Consider the following 18,170-nt stretch of genomic DNA (forward strand, 5'->3'; position numbering starts at 1 on the left):
CAAAACGAGCCGGTCGAAGAGACTATAAGCTCGTGCTGTCCGCCATCAATCATCATTAAACACAACCACGGACCTCGCATGATTCATGACGGTATCCATAAGTGATCTGCGGCCACAGAATACGGAGGTCGAGGTGCATCATTTTGATTGCTCATCGCGTCTGGTCTATATAGTACAATGCTCATGGTACAATATTGTTCGCGATCTGTGTTCTGAGAGGGAGAAATGCCCGAGGCGTTAGGTGGGCAAGTGAGAGGGATAGACTGGGCTGCGGGCTATGCCGAAGATCCTGCCCAATTGTGCCTAAAAGGGCCGTAAACATCGAGAACGGGTGACAGACTCTGGAAGCGTCGTAAATTACGACGTACAGTTGATAGCCAACGGCCACGAACGGCAGAGCGAAGCCCGTTCCGAGGTATGCGACATATTTGATCCTGAACGCCTTCTTGTTACGGTAGCCAAAAGGGACGGCCTAGATCCGCAGACGTTCATAGCAATGGTGAGATAATATCCACGCAATACAGAACGAATAGCCGCAGGTAAGAAGACATACGTCGTAATATGTGTGGGTGCCGTGGGCCAGACGACGAGGCTGAGACCGAATGATACCGGTGGGCCGAGCGCGGAGGACGGACGAAGCAAGCCGTTGGTTTGCGAGCATAGTGCGTGCGGAAAAGTCAAAACAGGCTCGACGGATGTCTTCTGGGTGGTAGTTTCAATATCCAAGAAGCCGCGCTCAGAATATAAAGGGCTCTTCGCAATGTGCGTAGCCCCTAGATCGGGGACCCTCGGGAGGCAATATCAGACCATACAGCGTAGCCCATAGCTGAGTCATTCCAGAGCGGGTCTAAAGTAGTCTCCCCAGACAGCCTCTAGAGTGAGAAGACAATCGTTCTCACAATAGAGTCTGCAACTCGACGCGCCCCTCCGAGTAAGCTGGCGCATTTGTGATGACGCTGACGTGATGCACCGATCTTAAGGTCTTTTTGCCGCCGGATTAGGCAGGTGTCGCGGCTGTGTGCCCCTGTGACGTAGCCTTCTGCGCACCCCGCGCAAGTGCATACGTCGCCTTTTGCATCTCCCCACCATCGCTTTGCGTACCTCGCATGAAGTTACGACGAAATGCGACGATATAACAGCTGCAACTTCTGGTATTGTGCATATGGACACCCTCTCGCATCGATCCAGCCTATTCACGCCCGGGCGCGACTACTCAGGTCATCCATACATGCGTCATTATATCCGTCTTGCCCTACGGCTACTTGTTCCGCACCCAAATAGTCGCTTCCCGCCTTAGTATCCGACGATCGACTTGTCTTGTACAATATTAGTATGGGCAATCAATATGGATGATGCTCGATTCACGACATGGACGATGCGGGACATAGTACGCCTGCTGAAACCACCGATGAAGCCTCACCGTTCTTTGACCCTCAGCTTGCCGCAACTCCGTATGCATGGAATACTCCATCTCAGGATGTATTGAACACTCCATTTCATCAGCCCAGTACCGGTTCATCTCACCGCCTCCAACAGGGTCCGGAATCCGAACTCGATTCGGTCTTCAGCGTGCCTGTAGATCACAGCTTCAGTTTTGCAACTGCAACGCCGCGGCGCTTACTCTCCCAGACATTTGAAAACCGACACCACCCTGAAGAATTTCCCGACCGCCTTACGTCTACACCCTTACGTCCAACCCAATCAACCCCGGCCATTTTCAGCACACGCGCATACAATCGTCGGCCCACAAATATGGAGAGGTTAGAGCAAGTTCTGGACCTTCTACGAAAACTCGACTGGACGGCAGGAGACTTCATGTACTACTTTGTCCGCAACAAGGCCAAGGGAGATCCCGATCGCAGTCTGCGGCATGGGAGGATGCGCTCAAACTTCCTCTCCGGTTCTGGCAGCAAATCCCGCCATTTCTCTGATATCCTTGAGGCTATCTGGACGGCCGACGATGGTCTTCCTCCACCTGAAGACAAGGAACGGTCGTTGAGCTTCTCATACACTGCCGAATTCTCCGACATCGGTTACGCCCGACCAGCCCTCTCGACGTTTGCTGTACGGATTGTCCGGGAGGAACTCAAGAGAGAACGCAACTCTGCAGTCAAGACATCGAGCGGGCTTCACACATTGGTAAAATCTGGACACGGTGCTACAGAGACCACTTGGGAGCATCTCACCGCCAGTACTATCGCCGGTGCATCGCGGATACTTCGTGCCCATCAGCCCCTCACCTGGAATTTCATCGAGGACCTATCGACACCCAAGTCTCGTGGTTCTAACGTTATCGTACAGTATCGGTATCGGCCTCCCGCAATAGTACGTCGAGCTTCACATCCCGCTCAGGATTGTTATAACACCATGCTGCAGGCTACAGCGCATGTCTTGAGCTTCATCAATTTCACTCACAACTCTCACGCGAAGCTCCTTCCCCTTCTGCTTGGGATCTTCTTCTTCTCATGCCGGGCAAACCGCGAGCTATTTGCACTTGGAAGCCGTGTTGGACTGATCACAAGCTACACTGGCACCATTCTCGCACTCCGACGGATGGCCGCCTACGCTGCCAAACATATCAAGGAGCTTGGTACCAGTCCCGTCTCGGCTCTTGCGCTTCTCATTGACAACACCCAAAGCTACGCCCGCGCACGCTCTATGAGGATGGGCACCACCGACAGGATGATTGTTGGAACAGCAGCAACTGCGTATGAGCTCGAAGATTGTGATTTGCAGGCCCTAGATCTCGACGACAAGCTTGCACGCATAGCCGAGAATAAACGGAAGGACTTCACTGTGGAGAAGCTTGTGCGGATGACCGACATGGACTTGATTCAGAAGGCATGCTCGATGCAGTGGCTCCAGATTCTCATCCGCTATATTCCGGAGCTTTCTTCCCGGTACAAGGACGAGGCTGCTCAGGAATACGACAAGATCGTGGCTCCACATCGTCCGAGAAAAATACGCAAAACCAAAACACATCCTCTCGCTCCTAATGGCCGCAACGAATCGGTCACTTCTGAATTACTTCTTGGTCTCAAGCACTTCCTCTCTCAACTTGGTCATACCGAAGACGACCAGCTAAGACGCCTGATTCCTGTCGGCGGAGACGGCCTAACCTACGAGAGACTGGTGCAGCTGAAGAAGTACATGCAGCTTCATCCTGAAGCGGCTCAACGGATGGATCACATCGAACCATTCCTCCAACTATGGCACACTGCGTGGACGGATGTTAGCCGTATCTTTGAGTCTCACTGGGATAGTGATCTCTCAGACGACCCTTCTTCCCTTGGTCACAGTGCCACCAAGATTGGGCGCAAGGCGCCTTCAAACCTGAAAAAGGTTGACTACTATCCCGCAATCGATACCGCATACTTGGTATTAGATGTTCGCGTCCTAGATTGCTGGAGGTATGTGACTCTATAACCGCTTTTCCGCACGTTTACACAGTCTTCTCAGGCTTCACTTTGGTACCGAGGATCTGTTCTTGTACTTTACCAAATTAGAAGAACAAGACAAGATCCCCTCATTTGAGTCCCTGCTCTCTGCGGCATCGACATTATGGGGGCGCTATGCGTCTCCTCGATCTTTCATCAAAGTATTCCGTGGAGGAAGCAACGAAACTAGTCACGGAAACATCCCTCACGGATCCCCGTGGCAGTCCCCACAGATGCCTACAGCCGATCACATCTCTGAACCTCGTGGAGAGTCTAGCAAGCCAAAGCGGCAGGCGAAGAAGAAGGAGTGGGAGGCTGATGCGGACCGTCCACATCCGCAAGGTGATACAGCATGTGGAAGGTCTATGCGGTTTCTCTGGGATGCATCTATATCACGCGAAATGGCAATGGCAACTGCTGCTGGAGCGATTGGAATTGTGTACGAGTGCGTGAAGGTATGCGCACATATCACATCCCGTACACATGTATACTGATACCCATGCCTTAGCTTCTACTATTGAGCTTTGCCGGCTCGACACATACAAAATACGCGGTATATCTCCTTGAAATGATCTGCAACCATGAGGACGAGAGCAGTACGGCACTCCAACAGTTGATGCTCAACAACTGGCTGGTCAATCCAAGCGGAGAATCGGGCCGTTGGATGGAAGGTGATCTCTACCAGGAGCACCTGAATGGTCTCCTCGAGCAGCATAATTCGAAGAATCATGACTTTGACTCCAAACACATGCAGGAAACGGTTGGGCGCAACATCGCACATTTCTATGACTTACAGCGTGAAATGCGGGAAGGTGCACAGCTCAAGCCACGAGGATGGAAACACACCAATCCCCACACACGCCCAGAGGTCCGGACCCTACTTGACATCTACAAGACAACGGAACTGCACACGTTCAGACCGGGAAGGTCATACGAACGTCATGGCCGAGAGGTGAACGATCTGGAGCGCGGAATGAGGATGCTTCGTGAAACCAAGATACCCGCTTGGATTCATGATACATTCCGAGGACGAGACATTGCAGAGGGAAAGCTTACCTTTTCAGTGGAGCCATCCCAACGTCAAGATATCGTGGACGATTTGGAAGCACTGGAAGATGAGTACATACCACAGACAGCAGGACGGCTCATTGTACGTGATGGTGAGTTGTTTGTTGAGATTGATGATAGTGGATTGGAAGAGGAGGTTGTCGAAGAGATAGATGGAGAAGTAGATACGTAGCATTACTACTTGTTCTCTTTATCCTATGAAATGTTGTGAGTATCACATGCGCATCAGAAGATGTCATCTGGCATACCTTACGAAGTCTTTTGCCCGAACCAACTTGGTGTTTTGGAGTGACCTTGCGCTTCCGTATGCCACCGGTATGCACATTTATAGTGTCCATACTGTGTGTGTTATCAGAAACGTGCCGTTGCCCCGAAGTAAATGATTAAGAAATACAGGGAGAGTTCAACCGGGGTATTCAATGAACGTATCTCTTCTTCAATCTTCTTGACTTGCGCTTGCATTTGCGCCACAACATGGGCTTCTTCGACAAGATCAGAGAGCGCCTCCAGGTTCCGAATGGTTGGCATCACCAGCTGAGGCTGTATATCATGACTGGCCAAGATCGCGAGTGCTTGCGTAGCACGGGTAGAGTGACTGTGATAAACACTCGTTGATGAACGTAGACAGACATCGGGTCTGCCTTTCCGCAGGGCCTGGCTACGTTCTATGCAATGCAACTGGTCTGTACAATGCATTGAGCCTGCATAGTAGCCCGTGAATATTGGGAGGTTTCTTACCGAATGCCTCTGACTCTTCTTCCGCTTCGCTTCCTGACTCATTTGAATCATCTCCGCCAAAGTTGGTATTGCTCGTGTCAAAATAGGCTCGAAGTCCACTGATAGTGGCCCATAGCGTGAGCCGATATGATGGACGCAAATAATTGCAGTCCGTCAGATAGCCATCCAGCGATGCCTCTGTGGTTAACAGTGCAAAACGAGAAATGAGTAGGTCAATCTTCTCATCTGGTAGATACTCCTCTGGTGGTATGAGATGCGGGTTAGCGGCTTCATCTCGCTCCCACACATCCCAGCGGAACTCGCGCAATTTCTTAAAGGCCTCCTCTCTATGCGGTTTTGAAAGTCGGTCCTTCGTCGGCACTGGGTTCCGCACACGTTGGTGTTTTTTTACTGGAACGACCGGGAGATCAACCTCAGGAGTGCACCCGCTGCATGCGCATATCGGCGGGGTTTGAGAAGATGGGGTCTGGCCTACGCAAGAGCCGCATAAACATGGTGCATCTTCTGAGGGGTTGTCGTAGATTGAGTTCTGCTCGGCAGTCTTGCAATCGGCGAGAAGAAGCCGTGCCATTGTGATGTCCAAAGGATCAGCCTGATGTGTATGGCTCTTACTCTTCAACGTGCGCCGGGTAGAAATCGGAGTGTCAACGAGATCACGAGCCTGCTTCATGGCCTTCTCGGAGTAGTAAACAATGATGCGACCATCGCCGAACAGACCCAAGCGGTCTGCGCGTCCACCACCTTGCATAAGGTCATCGGCATTTGATGGATTCCCCGCAAAGATCACATCGCGAATGCCCGGCAAACTGATGCCAACGAGCAGGCACGAAGTTGCCACGCAGATTACACCTTGATGCTCAGGGTTGCGGAGCAGGTCCCGGGTTTTCTTGTTGTATTCGGAATATCCCATCGAGTTATACATTCGAATCCGCTCGAGGTTTGCATTGCGAGACCCAGAAAGCTGGCGAAAGAGATACGCAACAAGGCGGAATTGGATGGCAATGGTCTGGACGAAAATCAATATGTTGCGCCCCTCCTCCACGACCCAATGCAGATCGGGAAACTCCCAGCCGCCAAGGCCATGCTTCAGAGGCCGGAACAGCAGGCGTAGCTCGCTCCGGGCGTTGGAACGATGTATGCGATGGTACTGTCCTGCCTTCAAGCCAGCGAAACGACAGATACGATCAAGAGGGTCGCCCTGAACCGCAGTTGCAGTAACGCAAATTTCGACCACCCGGGTAGGAAGACGGGCACGAACATGTCCGATCTGTTTGAACGCGATGCGAAATCCAGATCCCCATGTGTCCAGTAAGTGCACCTCGTCAATTCCAAGGCCGACAACGCGGTCCTTGAACTGCTTCGTCTGTAGCAATTTCTCGAAGCCCTTGGAGGTGAGCTGCTCCGGGCCGAGTAGCAGGAGGGATACGCCGTTAGAGCTGGCATTCCATAGGTCCTCCCCGCGCGATCTAGCATCTTGAAGAGTGTCCTGGTTGATGGCGAGCGCACGGAGACCGTAAGAGCGGAAGGTAGCTTCCTATTGACAGATCAATACCATTCACTGGTATAATAAGCCAAGAACGTACCTGCTCGACCTCTAATCCATTTGTGGGATATATGACAACCATGCATGGGTTCTGTGGAACCGGACGCTTGAGGACTTCCTGGAGAGACTGGTCCTCAAGGAATGCGTGCAGCAGCATGATGAACATGTAGAAATACGCTGATTTACCGGCCCCGGTCTTGATCGTGGCGAGCACATCAATACCATCCATCATCTTGCACAGTGCTTCGAGTTGGTAATCGTGAACATCGGTGTATGGAATGCGGGGCTTGAGCAGACGGCGGGCGAGTGCGCGGCCTGTGGGGTTGTCGAGACCAGCACAAGGAGCCAACATGTCGGGTTCCATCCACGCAATATCCTACCCTTGTGATATGTCGTGTTGTTCGCCGGACCAGCAACAGAAAAAAAGGGGGGAAACGCGTTGTATTGCACATACGATCGACGCTCACTGATATCGCGGTAGCTGCTCGTGTCAACAAAAGCGACGCGTCGCGCGTAAAATAGGATCACATGACACGGAAAGATCCGAAATGGGCCATCCTTACAAACCCTGCACATCGAGTTACAGACTAGGTCTAAAGCAGGCCAGGAATGAACCAGGCGTTGACAGCCCCAGATTCGAGACATCACTCGGAGGATGACGAAAGACTCGAAAGGAGCGCCTCGATCTTGGTTGCGAGAATCGAGACCGGTACGAATTTGGGCAGAGCCCCTGTTCCGCGGGGCTTGAAAGCTTGAACATTGCCGCATTCGGCACCCGCATGTCTTCCTCCTTTTTGACATCAATGCAGAAAGAGAAGATCGTTATTGCAATTCGTGGCTACATAACTTAGTAATCCAATGCGGGACACTCGTGATCGGGTCATACACAGCTAAAACTGGTAGAAACATTTACATTACCGCCGTTATACTGGATGCTTAAAGGGAACTACGAGGGGTGGAGGGGCTCAGGTTTGGAGAAGAGGATGGGATGATGCGACGGTGCTTACCTTGCACAGCGGCCGAGTGAATCCAACCCCGTTGTTGTGATCGTCGTCGACATACCAAGCTGCCGTCAGTTGCACGGGTGCCGTGCCGTTCTCTACCCATGCCACCAGAGCCTGGAGGATGTTATGCTCTGTATTGCTTGGCGATGAGCAGGGGCATCGATACATTCGCGCAACAGCGACATACCCGGGTCGTTGGCTAGCGGAGGCTGACCCGACGACGCCTGCATGGCACCTCCGAAAGCGTTGGCTCCGAATCCTTCCTATATCGTCATGTTAAGTGTCTTCATCCTACAAGGAAATCCTAAGATACCTTGCTGAAAAGCGAGACACGTAAGCATGGAACTGACCATTGCTTGCAAATGGAACAACAACGTACCAGTGCTTCATACCGGGGACGGTGAAAAGCCGATAGGAATCATCAATGTCGCCGAGCCCGTTGCCGTCCATGAACGATTGCACGGAGCTGTGATACAGTTTCGAGTTTCCGGGCGATATCAATTGATCGGCCAAGCCTATGAGACGAAGCTGAATGAGAGTACCCGCTGAGATGACGACCGCGACTTACCAACGTAATGCAGAATTTTGCCGTTATGTGGAGCGCTCACGAAGCTCGAAATATCGGTGTCGATGGCCTTGACCACAGAGAAACAATATGAAACGGCGTTCAGGCACTAAAAGCAGATCAGTTCACGTACGTTTGCGTTGCCCACGTCAAGCCTGTCGCCCAACTCGATAGCTGCCAGGTCGAGTTGCGTGTCCTGCCATAACGTGTTGCTGTTTGTGCGATCAAAACGCGCATCATCTGCGAAAGCGTGGAGATAACAAACTTGAATACGAAAAACCGTTCGTAAGCGAGCGCTAGCGAAGAGACATGGTCTCCAACGAGGGCATTCGGGTAGTCCAGTTCGCCGCCGAGGTAATACCCATTGAAGATGAATGTGTCGTTTGTCTCGATGTAGTCCGAGAATACTTGAGTGAATGTTTCGACTTGAGTACTCGTGAGACAGTCCGTAGCGTTCGTATCCTCCGCGGAGCAGGTGATAGACGAAGGGTCGAAGCTGTACAGTGTTCGTAAGCCTCAAATCCTCGGGTCCAGAAAAGGTCGAGCTGACGTACTTGCACTGCGTAGGATCGTTCAGAATCCCATCCTCGACCTGATCAAGAGGTCAATGCTAATATCGTGGCACGGCTGAACCCCGAACATACTCCATCTAGCCCATCGCACTGTCTCAACACCTCGTTGTGGATCAGGTTCTCCCACGTGTCTGCCGGTATCCACCGCGACGAGTTGACGGGCTGCACGAGGAGATTGACGTGAAGGCTCCACGGCTGGACATGGGTTAACCAGTTAGCTGGCGAGCCGACGACCTGTCGCAACCGGTGAGATCTCGTACGCCACCCGCAACGCCAAAGCCCGCCATATAGTTAGCCACTTACGACACCATCGAAGTCTCCCGGAAACATCTGAACTTCCTTCAAACTGCGTCATCGGTAGGTAATCCCGTCTCACATGGGAATCACGAGGATGAACAAGCTCACCCCTGTCGCCCGCCTGTCGAGGACGTTAAGTACGCCACTCGCCACAGCTCGTCTGACGGAAGAGTACGTACCTGTCGAACATCCAAGATAGTAGCTCTTGTTGGCCGCTTGCTGATAGAATTGCGTCACCACCTCCTTTCCAACTTCTACCGATATGTGCAGCGCTCTCCACGCCCAATCTATAATGGCATCCTGCATAATAGGTTTTCAGCACCGCAACACAAACACAAAATATAGGAGGTCGATTACGTCGTTATTCAGGGCCCATGAGGCGTCACCTGACGTCGAAGTATGCCCGGTATCGGTAGACACTCCGGCAACTTACACGGGGGAAAAGGTAAATATACGTGGACCGCAGAGTCAGCCGACTCTCAAGGCACTTACAGCCCTGGGATACGGCTATGAACCCTAGATCTTCGACGGTGACTGTAAGACGAGTTCGTCAGAAGGGGAACGGACGAGCGGGCATCATAGGAGATGGATCGTTACCTCCGCCCCCGAATCCTCCATTCCCAACGGCTAAAAACCGTCCATTCCAATCCTCGGGAAGCCAGACCTCCGCGTTCGCGGTCTTGTTCGTGGCTAGGTTCGTGACGATGGTCAGTTGTACGCCTGATGATGATGATGTAGAGGAATCCGTCAGGTTGGACACAGTACTCCAGGGGTTATGTTTCTGCGACGTACGGCAGAACGCGGGTAGATGGGTCGAGTCGATGGAAGAGAACAGGTTGGTGATGTTAACGCGATCTCCGGCATCGAAGAACTCGGTCACGATGGTGTCTGCGACACCCGGGCTGGTGAACCGGAATGCGGCGCACGCGTCGGACCCAGCACTGGTACTGGCAGCAGGCAACCGGGCGGCTACGGACGCTCCCGCAACGAATTGAAGGTGGACGTGGACCGCGACGAGTAGAGCCCGTACAGCGACACGCATGGCGTTGAGGTTGAGCATGAGCGAGATGACGATCGGTACGGGTATACCGGGGCCAGATAAAAACGGACGTCTATATCTGCTCTTAACCGGTCGCGATTAGAATAGACTGCGCAGCGTGTCTATAAACGCCAAGGGGGAGGTGGGACGCGTCTAGTCGAATATGGATAACACGGACGCATCCCGTACAAGCGGACGCCGTCCGATCCGTCCCACCAGGACCCGCTCTGCGCGCATTTGGTGTTCGTTGCGTAGCCAGTGCCAGGTACTCCCGCTCGGTGAGGACCCGCTGCCGAGTTACGCCGTGCTGAACGACCGCACCAAGACAGGATGTGTGCCTTGTAATTCTGAGTTCTGAAGAGTCAATGCACGTCACGAGTGCAGATCGCGTCCATGTCGGAGTGAGGACATCGATGGCTATTCTCGATAACCGTCCCTGGACGTATGAGACCCATGGACGAGCGGCCAAGCGGGGCGAACGCGGGCGGGGTGGCGGCTCCCACGATTCGAGCGATAATACTCCCGGAAGGCTATTTCGGAGTACGGTGCGGACACGTTCGGACAGTGGCCAAGACGGCGGCAGCCTGAGGATGAGAGCCCCGGGCATCTGTGGCTTGGCGGGTGATTATCACCGCGATTTGTCAGGTTCCGGGGAGGTATTGCGCGGGGAGGCCAGCACAAAGCGCCGGTCGCAAGAGCTGCGAAGAGTCCTCCGGACTCGCGTTATCAGGTACGGCAAGGAAATCTTGGTTATTCCGAGTTGCGCATCCATCGCGGTTGATAGCGACAGTAAACGGATATGAGATTGAGGCCTTGCGGCAGCACAGTCCAGGCGATGGAGGACGCAGAAGACAAGCTCGCGAGCGGCCTGATTCGCTCGGACTTCTCCGCGCCGCAGTCTACATAGCGATCCCGTGATGCACGTCTTGCCTTCTGTCTTGCCCTCTGCACTGGCAGTAGCTGAGGGTACATGGCTGTCGCATCACCACTCCCGCGGACGCTCGTGCACAGAGACGATGGAATGCACTCGTCAGAACGCCTGCAAATATGCAATAGGCCAGATCCGTCACCCTCCCATCCGAAGGCCTGCCCTCCTCCTGCCCCAACGCGGTGATTATGTGCTTCATCGAGGCCTATCGTACTACCATCTCGCTTGGAAGCACATCAGTCGCTCTCGTCAGTCATGGACTTCCGATAAAGGTCCTAGGGTCGACGTTCGCGCTCCCCTGTCGCGAACTGTCGGTCATCGCAGAATTGCTAAAACGTGCGCTGCGCACAAAGTACGCACGTTCAATGCTGGTTTATCCGACGTGCTCCATCGCATTCTTTCATCGACCGCAATAGCTCGGTTTGATTCGGGGCTCAGGTGCCGTGATGCGAATTCATTCGAAACCATCTTGTGCATTTCTGCTGCAGGTCGCAGTATCCGCTGCGAGCGGATCGCATGTAGATTATCTTGCGCTTGCATTTCACGGCGCGGTAACCGTTGCAGCTGGCTGTTACGCAGGACCGGCACCCTCGCGGCAGACATCTCCCGGCAATGGCGGTCCACGAGTACAACTATGTGGCTTATGGGATGGGGCGACGCAGGTATAACCGGTATAATTCGCGCGTAAGTACGTGTATTTGCGCAGGACCGCCAACGATGAAAACGAATCCAAGAGCACGGGAGGGTGTGACATCGGTGACACGGATACATATCGACGGGCTAAAAATAAGCGTGTCGGCTCGCAGCACCGCTTTGACGTGCGCCCCGCACTTCCGCCTTCGTCGGTTGCCCGCCCCGTCCTTCCGTGCCTCGTCGAAGACCACAGTGCCGGCATCGTGACCCTCCTCCTCCTTCCGCCAGGCCTCGCTGCGCCTCATATGACCTAACATGCCTTCGCTTGCGCCGGCTCAGAGCTTTGACTCCCTTGTTATCGTCTGCATTCTGATATTATCGCACCAACAATTACCGCCTTCCCGCTCTATCGGGCCCGGCGTCGGCGAATGACCTGCAGCCTGGCGCGCTTCTGGGCGCGATATCGTCATACCGATCGCGGCAACATCGCAACCCATGACGGCCTGCATACCGCATAACCCGCGCCCTCCGTCCGCCGCGTCGGGCGAGGGGGCGTATTACTATATAGCCCTCGCCGGCCCCGATACGATCGAGCGAACTCCGAACCCGGGGGCATCCTCACGTCAGGACCCGACGATGAAGAGCCTACTGCTGCTCGCCCTCGCATCGACGACGGCGCCGCTCGCACGAGCATGGGGCGCGGAGCGATGCGCCTCCTTTACCCTCAAAGAATCCGGGGTCGCGCCCGTCTCCGCGTTCTCCGCCCAGTTCTACGACGCGGGCGACTTTGTGAACGTCACGAACCCGTTCTCGTCTATCAATACCACGTCGTTGCCGGCGTTTTGTCGTACGGGAGGAGCTTTTCTATGATGACATGGGAGAGATACCGACGTTTTTTTTTCCGTGCCCCTTATATAGGGATACAAGTGGCGATCGTGTCGAACCAGACGGCGGGGAGCGTCGTGAACACGGAGGTGTGGCTGCCTGAAGCGTGGACAGGCCGGTTCTTGACGGTGGGGAACGGAGGGTACGCCGGAGGAGGCGAGTCGTGTTTCACTTGGCAAACGAACGTCGAGACTGACCGGTTGGTTTGCCAACAGCTACCGTGGAAGACCTAGGATACGTCGGAGTCGCCCAAGGATGTACGGACCTCAGCTCGCTTCCGAAGGCGAGGGCGCTAAAAGTTGACTGTTTTATGAGTGCAGTTGCGGGAGTGTCGACGGACACGGGCCACGTCTCCACTGCGGGAGGAGCGAACTGGACTCTCGGCGACGTTGTACGTCGACCTCGCACGAAATCCCGCTCATGCTCACCATTTGACACCCTTTCTGCAGAACGCGATAACAGATTGGTCGTGGCGCGCGATCCGGCTGTCCGTTCTTATCGGAAAAGAGACAGTCGAACAGTATTACAACCAAAAGATCACCAAGAGTTACTATCTGGGATGCTCGACAGGTAAAGGTCTTTTTGCCGATTATCGAGTTGCTTGCACAGGAACTCATTCATTATACTAGGCGGTCGTCAGGGGTAAGCCATACCGCTTCACGTCAACCTCGAAGCATACCGACCAATCCCCTCGTCCTCTTCACCAGACTCATCGAAGTGCAACGATTCCCGACCGACTTTGACGGCGTTGTACGTCTTTCTACCCCTCTCCTCCGCCGCCGCGCGCCCCAGAAGCTGAGCGTGACGACGATCTCTCTATGCTAGCTGATCGGCTCTCCATCCAACTGGATGACGCATCTCCAACCCTGGGGACTGCACGTCGGCAACCTCGTCCAACCCGTGAACTCCTCCCGGTGGATCCCGGCCGAAACGTGGGCAGGGCTGATCCACAACGAGGTCTTGAGGCAATGCGACGGGCTCGACGGGGTGAGGAGCACGCTCTCGCTACCCTTTCACCCCTTCCCCCTGAGTACACGACACTGATCCCGATAACGCAGGTGAACGACGGGATCTTGAACGATCCGACGGCGTGCCAGTTGCGTCCCTTTCAATGTCATCCCTTACCGGTTCCTTCGTCTAACGAACCATCGTCCGTCCTTTGCCAGCTTCGACCCTTCGCCGATCACATGTGCCGGAGGCACCCTCCCGGATCCGACGAACCCCATCTGCCTCAGCGCGGACCAAGCCGACGCGGTGACCAAGGTGCTCTCGGACTATTACGCCGAGGACGGCTCGTTCGTGTTCAACGGGTACTACCCCGGCGGCGAGGTCGGCTACCCGACCGGGTACGTCGCAAACGTGTCGAACGTGTACGCGATCGACTACGAGCGCTATTTCGTGATGAAGTGCGTTTTTTTTCCCTTTATTCACTACTCGTTTTTCTCTCTCCCCCTCTCTCTCTCCAAAAAGGGGGGTCACTGATGGGATGATGAAAAAAAAAACAGTGATTCGATGTGGAACGCGACGAGTCTCAACGTGGACGTGATTAGGCTCGGGGACGAGCTCGACGTGGGACGAACGAACGTGAGCCTCCACTTTCTCATCCCTTCCTCTCCTCGAACGCCCCGGCTGATCCGGGCCACTGCACAGGCCATCGATCCCGACATCCGCCCGTTCGTGAACGCGCCGCACAACGGCAAGATATTGCACTACGTCGGTCCGTGAAACACCTGCTTGCGAGCTCTATTGCCGCATATATATGATCGTGGTTGATCACGCTCGTACCCATAGGTCTCGCCGACCAGCTGATCTCGCCCGGAAACTCCAAGCTGTACCACCAGAACGTGGCCGGTTTCATGGCCCAGCACGGACGCCTGGACGTCGACGACTTTTATAGGCTGTTCACCGTTCCGGGCATGCAGCACTGGTACGTCGTAGTCCGCATCCCCACGAAAATCTCCAAGCTAACGTCTTGTGTGTCGGTGGGATGCAGCAGAGTACGGGCATTTCTCTCTGTCGTGGAGACATCTGTGACACCAATCGATAGCTGACGCACAAACCCCTCCTTCTGTTGACATTTTTTGTTCTTTTCCGCTTCTTGCCCCCGTGTTTTTTTTTTCCTTGGACGCGCACGATAGGGCGGATTCGGCGCGAACGCGTTCGGGGCGAGTCGACAGGCGTCTCTCGGGATGACGCCGCTTTCGCATAGCCCCGGTACGTACCACCCAACTCCTCCCGGCTCCTCCCGCTTAGGCATGTTCTAACCGAGAAACCCGAATCCCTCGCCTGGGGTGTTCCAGAAAACGATATCGTACAAGCCCTCGTCGCGTGGGTCGAGCACGGGCGCGCGCCGACGCAGCTGATCGCGGCGTCGTGGGTGAACAACTCGGACGCGAACGGGTTGGCGTTCACACGGCCGATATGCAAGGTAGAAGACGTTCGCGAGGATTGCCGGAAGCTCGAGCCGAATCGCTGACGCCGTTGTTCTGTCTCGTAACAGTTCCCGCTGCAGGTAAAGTACAAGGGAGGAAATCCGAACGTGGCGAGCAGCTTCTTCTGCGGATGACGAATGACGGATGACGCTGCGAAGACGAAATCAAATTGTATACGTGATGTAGCATTATGCAACGTGAAAGCACAAATCAAGCACATCAAAACGACAACGCGAATCAGCGCACTCAGAGCGGTTCATGTGTGCCACGTCAGACCCAGGATTGAGAGTATAATGCAGCACGACTACAGGATTTTCTTCGCCTTGAAGTCCACCTCGGGCTCCTTCACACCGAGCTCGACCTGGAGCACGGTCGCGTTGAACGCGGCCAACGTCAGACCGAACGGTTTCCTGTCTCACGGGCATCAGCGGCGCCACCCACGTCGATCGGGGAAAACGCACCTGTAGGTAGACTCGTACCCGTCGGGCAACCTCTCCTCGTGCAGCACGGTCTTCAACGTCTCCACGTCGCCGCCGAACAGGAGGAGCATCGTCGCGGAGTTACTGCTGCCGAAGATCTGCGGCGCAGGTCAGTTTCGCGCGCGTCTAATCTCGGAGAGAGGCGCGGGGTGCGCACGGGATGTGGGCCATATACATACCTTATGGAAGGTGCTGAGGGTGTGCTGCCCGTTCTGGACGCGGGAGTCTGCGCGACGCTTGGACATGAACGCGGCGATGTCGGCCGCGGTGAGCGAGGTCCGGCCTTCGCGGGTTGGGTATGCGAGCATCTCGGTGATCAGATCGTGCGCTGGCTTGGACTGGTCGGGTTGGAGGAAGGTGTCATGGCCTGAATATACAGTCAGATTGAATGGTTGAAGCGCGTATGAGAGACATACGACAGAGCGAAGCGTCGTGCTCGATACCGTTGTGGACGCTGATGTCGGACAGGTCGAGCGTGTCCTTCCGGTAGGACCGGCGAAGGAGCTGCGCCATGTAAGACGGCACGAAGTAGCAGAACGACGGCGCGAAGCTGTTCGAAAGAGACAGTCAGGCACGCACATCCCTTCTCCATTCATCTCAGCATGAACGAGGGAAAGGGAGGGGGACAAACTTGTATGTCTTCCTGATTTGTTGGCCCATATACGCAAACGGTATGTTCTTCCCATCCCTGGGGAGTATTCCTGCTCTCGTGCTCACATCAGTACTGGGGAAACAGAGTGTTCGGCTACGTTGACGAACCGTGGTTGGCCATCGCGTTGAGCATGGGGCACGCGCTGCGGCTGTCGCCTTCACCGGGGGGTATATACTCGGGCCATTTGCCGCCATGTCCTAGCGCCCCGGCCGGGTACAATTTGCCTCGCGGTGTGGATGGAAGGACGATGTTGGCGAGACAGAGGCCGAGATCCCAGAGGACGACGGCTGGGAGTACACATCAGTGATCCTTGCCAACCTGAGCAGACGCGCGCAAGGTGATCGCACCCAAGACCGTCACTTGTCCCGACAGGGTCTCGAAGAGGGCTTTCAGTAGCCGCGGTGTCGCAGTGAGGAGGAGCATTGGCAAAACCGTGGTGGACGGAGAACAGGGCGGCACTTGGACGCGTATTATCAAGGACTCCAACCGGCTACCGAAGAGCAGCGTCGAAACACAAAGGGTAGGCCGGTGCAGCGCTCAGCGCGGACGCGGTGCGAAAGCCCCGGTCTGCAAGCAACTTCGGCGCGGTCTTGGGCAGCTCGGTATTTCACCAGCTCCGTAAAGCGATACATGCTGCGGGGAATGTCATCTTCCAGGATAAGCGAGATATATTACATGGCTCCCTGTTGAGTTCCAGAAGTTGCCGATAGCGGGAATGCAATGTAGCCCCAAATGAATCGAAGGGCAAGGAGAGATGCTGCCGCTTTACGATCGGAAGGAGATGATTGATCCCTGCGAAGGAGCGAAAGTCCATAAACGGAAAGCGCGGAAGGACGCAAATCCGCACGTGACATATTTGTTTTGACAGGCGGAAATTCGTGTGGCATGATTGGTCCAGCGCTCCGGTCCCGCTGCTCGCACAAGGCTGCTTTGCTTCACCATGGTTTCGAATGTCTAGTCTCGCGACGCGTCAGGAAACATACTGTACACTCGCGAGATACCGGTAAACCTCGTAGGTTTCTCGGACGTTCACACGTTCAGGCGATTCCGTATCACACTGTGTGTCCCCCTTACGCTCGTAAGGAGGTCATTGACAAGATTTGCAGTTAATATAGGCCACGCCCTCGATCATCCGTTCTCATGGCTGTCATTGGCGCTTCCTTTCTTCCTTTGTGGCACACGAACGCAGAGTTGGTGTCGATTCCACTCAATCCTCGAAGAGCATCTCAATAAATGCGGAGCACTAATCCTCCTGCACACTTTCGAATCAAGACCCAATCATCGGCCTGAGCTAGACAATTCTTGTATTCCGCGCACTTACCGTCTTCACCATCTTTTCCGCGATCTTTCTCACGGCACTATGAATGTGAAGGCTTCGACGTTGACAACGTTCATTATCAATCATCGATCTTGCGGAGTTTTTCTGCCTCTCGGATTGTTTCGCCCCTCCCAGATTCATCAAATCTATCCAACAACTATCGAGCAATTATCTTGTGCCATCAAGCCTCATTTGGCTGCGATGTCTCCGCAGGCGTATCATCGATTCTACGACTCACGCCAAAGGGCGAAAACGTCGGACACTTTGCCAAGGACTCCTACTCTTGTTTCTCTATCCTGTTCCCTATCCAAATTCCCGGATGGTCCCGGACGTCAACGAAGTCCGACCGACACCCTCTTAGTAAATTGCCAAAAGTTTTCATTCCCGTCCGGGATCCGGAAGAAGGCCTTCCCCACGTCAAACCGCTTGGGCCGGACAGATGTCGAAGGATGGACGAGGGGCGATCCGCCATTCGGCACGGAGGAAAAGACAAGACCAGCGCAGGGTCCGGAGCGCACGGCAATAGGCGAACACCAGGAAGGTCCAGTACTTAAGCTCATCGGAACCCCTCTGCGAGCTC

General features: G+C 54.6%; 6 protein-coding genes across 6 annotated transcripts; 2 read left to right on the forward strand and 4 right to left on the reverse strand.

Annotated features, from left to right (window-relative positions):
* Positions 1 to 141: 141 nt before the first annotated feature.
* On the reverse strand, positions 142 to 687 carry PUNSTDRAFT_55690 (uncharacterized protein). Its single transcript, XM_007388498.1, has 3 exons — positions 554 to 687; positions 369 to 472; positions 142 to 303 (listed from the first exon to the last, which is right to left on the reverse strand). The coding sequence occupies exons 1-3, from the start codon at positions 659 to 661 to the stop codon at positions 276 to 278; spliced, it is 240 nt and encodes a 79-aa protein (XP_007388560.1). The 5' UTR covers positions 662 to 687; the 3' UTR covers positions 142 to 275.
* Positions 688 to 1,878: 1,191 nt separating this feature from the next.
* On the forward strand, positions 1,879 to 4,677 carry PUNSTDRAFT_76744 (uncharacterized protein; the record flags this gene model as incomplete). The annotated part of the gene is made up of 4 exons (XM_007388499.1): positions 1,879 to 2,325; positions 2,377 to 3,410; positions 3,460 to 3,892; positions 3,946 to 4,677. 4 exons carry the CDS (start codon positions 1,879 to 1,881, stop codon positions 4,675 to 4,677), a joined length of 2,646 nt encoding a protein of 881 aa, XP_007388561.1.
* Positions 4,678 to 5,655: 978 nt separating this feature from the next.
* PUNSTDRAFT_33608 (uncharacterized protein) lies at positions 5,656 to 7,114 on the reverse strand (the record flags this gene model as incomplete). The annotated part of the gene is made up of 2 exons (XM_007388500.1): positions 5,656 to 6,777; positions 6,827 to 7,114. Coding segments are annotated over 2 exons (1,410 nt in total), but the record flags the coding sequence as incomplete, so codon positions are not given.
* A 552-nt stretch (positions 7,115 to 7,666) lies between these two features.
* Positions 7,667 to 9,653, reverse strand: PUNSTDRAFT_76843 (feruloyl esterase-like protein; the record flags this gene model as incomplete). The annotated part of the gene is made up of 12 exons (XM_007388501.1): positions 7,667 to 7,732; positions 7,794 to 7,921; positions 7,978 to 8,053; positions 8,166 to 8,305; positions 8,359 to 8,425; positions 8,489 to 8,567; positions 8,621 to 8,851; positions 8,910 to 8,947; positions 9,000 to 9,161; positions 9,231 to 9,266; positions 9,378 to 9,524; positions 9,582 to 9,653. Coding segments are annotated over 12 exons (1,242 nt in total), but the record flags the coding sequence as incomplete, so codon positions are not given.
* A 2,673-nt stretch (positions 9,654 to 12,326) lies between these two features.
* PUNSTDRAFT_108576 (feruloyl esterase-like protein) lies at positions 12,327 to 15,367 on the forward strand. The gene is made up of 16 exons (XM_007388502.1): positions 12,327 to 12,671; positions 12,743 to 12,865; positions 12,925 to 12,966; positions 13,030 to 13,100; positions 13,159 to 13,279; positions 13,339 to 13,351; positions 13,417 to 13,459; positions 13,535 to 13,696; positions 13,768 to 13,805; positions 13,876 to 14,115; positions 14,215 to 14,293; positions 14,360 to 14,426; positions 14,501 to 14,640; positions 14,848 to 14,923; positions 15,010 to 15,137; positions 15,210 to 15,367. The coding sequence occupies exons 1-16, from the start codon at positions 12,461 to 12,463 to the stop codon at positions 15,273 to 15,275; spliced, it is 1,620 nt and encodes a 539-aa protein (XP_007388564.1). The 5' UTR covers positions 12,327 to 12,460; the 3' UTR covers positions 15,276 to 15,367.
* A 78-nt stretch (positions 15,368 to 15,445) lies between these two features.
* Positions 15,446 to 16,695, reverse strand: HTP4 (heme-thiolate peroxidase; the record flags this gene model as incomplete). Its single annotated transcript, XM_007388641.1, has 7 exons — positions 15,446 to 15,551; positions 15,603 to 15,718; positions 15,800 to 15,987; positions 16,037 to 16,170; positions 16,252 to 16,321; positions 16,380 to 16,559; positions 16,620 to 16,695. 7 exons carry the CDS (start codon positions 16,693 to 16,695, stop codon positions 15,446 to 15,448), a joined length of 870 nt encoding a protein of 289 aa, XP_007388703.1.
* Positions 16,696 to 18,170: the final 1,475 nt, after the last annotated feature.

The sequence above is a fragment of the Punctularia strigosozonata genome (genome assembly GCF_000264995.1).
Source record: "Punctularia strigosozonata HHB-11173 SS5 unplaced genomic scaffold PUNSTscaffold_19, whole genome shotgun sequence".
Lineage (NCBI taxonomy): Eukaryota > Fungi > Basidiomycota > Agaricomycetes > Corticiales > Punctulariaceae > Punctularia > Punctularia strigosozonata.

Bases quoted from the DNA above. Each gene is read 5' to 3' on its own strand.
- PUNSTDRAFT_55690 (XM_007388498.1), bottom strand. From the start codon at position 661: ATGCTCGCAAACCAACGGCTTGCTTCGTCCGTCCTCCGCGCTCGGCCC. The intron at 473-553 runs GTATGTCTTCTT...CTGCGGATCTAG, and splicing joins GCACCCACACATATTACGAC to GCCGTCCCTTTTGGCTACCG. The intron at 304-368 runs GTACGTCGTAAT...CGGCCCTTTTAG, and splicing joins GTGGCCGTTGGCTATCAACT to GCACAATTGGGCAGGATCTT.
- PUNSTDRAFT_108576 (XM_007388502.1), top strand. From the start codon at position 12,461: ATGAAGAGCCTACTGCTGCTCGCCCTCGCATCGACGACGGCGCCGCTC. The intron at 14,294-14,359 runs GTGAGCCTCCAC...GCCACTGCACAG, and splicing joins TCGACGTGGGACGAACGAAC to GCCATCGATCCCGACATCCG. The intron at 15,138-15,209 runs GTAGAAGACGTT...GTCTCGTAACAG, and splicing joins TCACACGGCCGATATGCAAG to TTCCCGCTGCAGGTAAAGTA.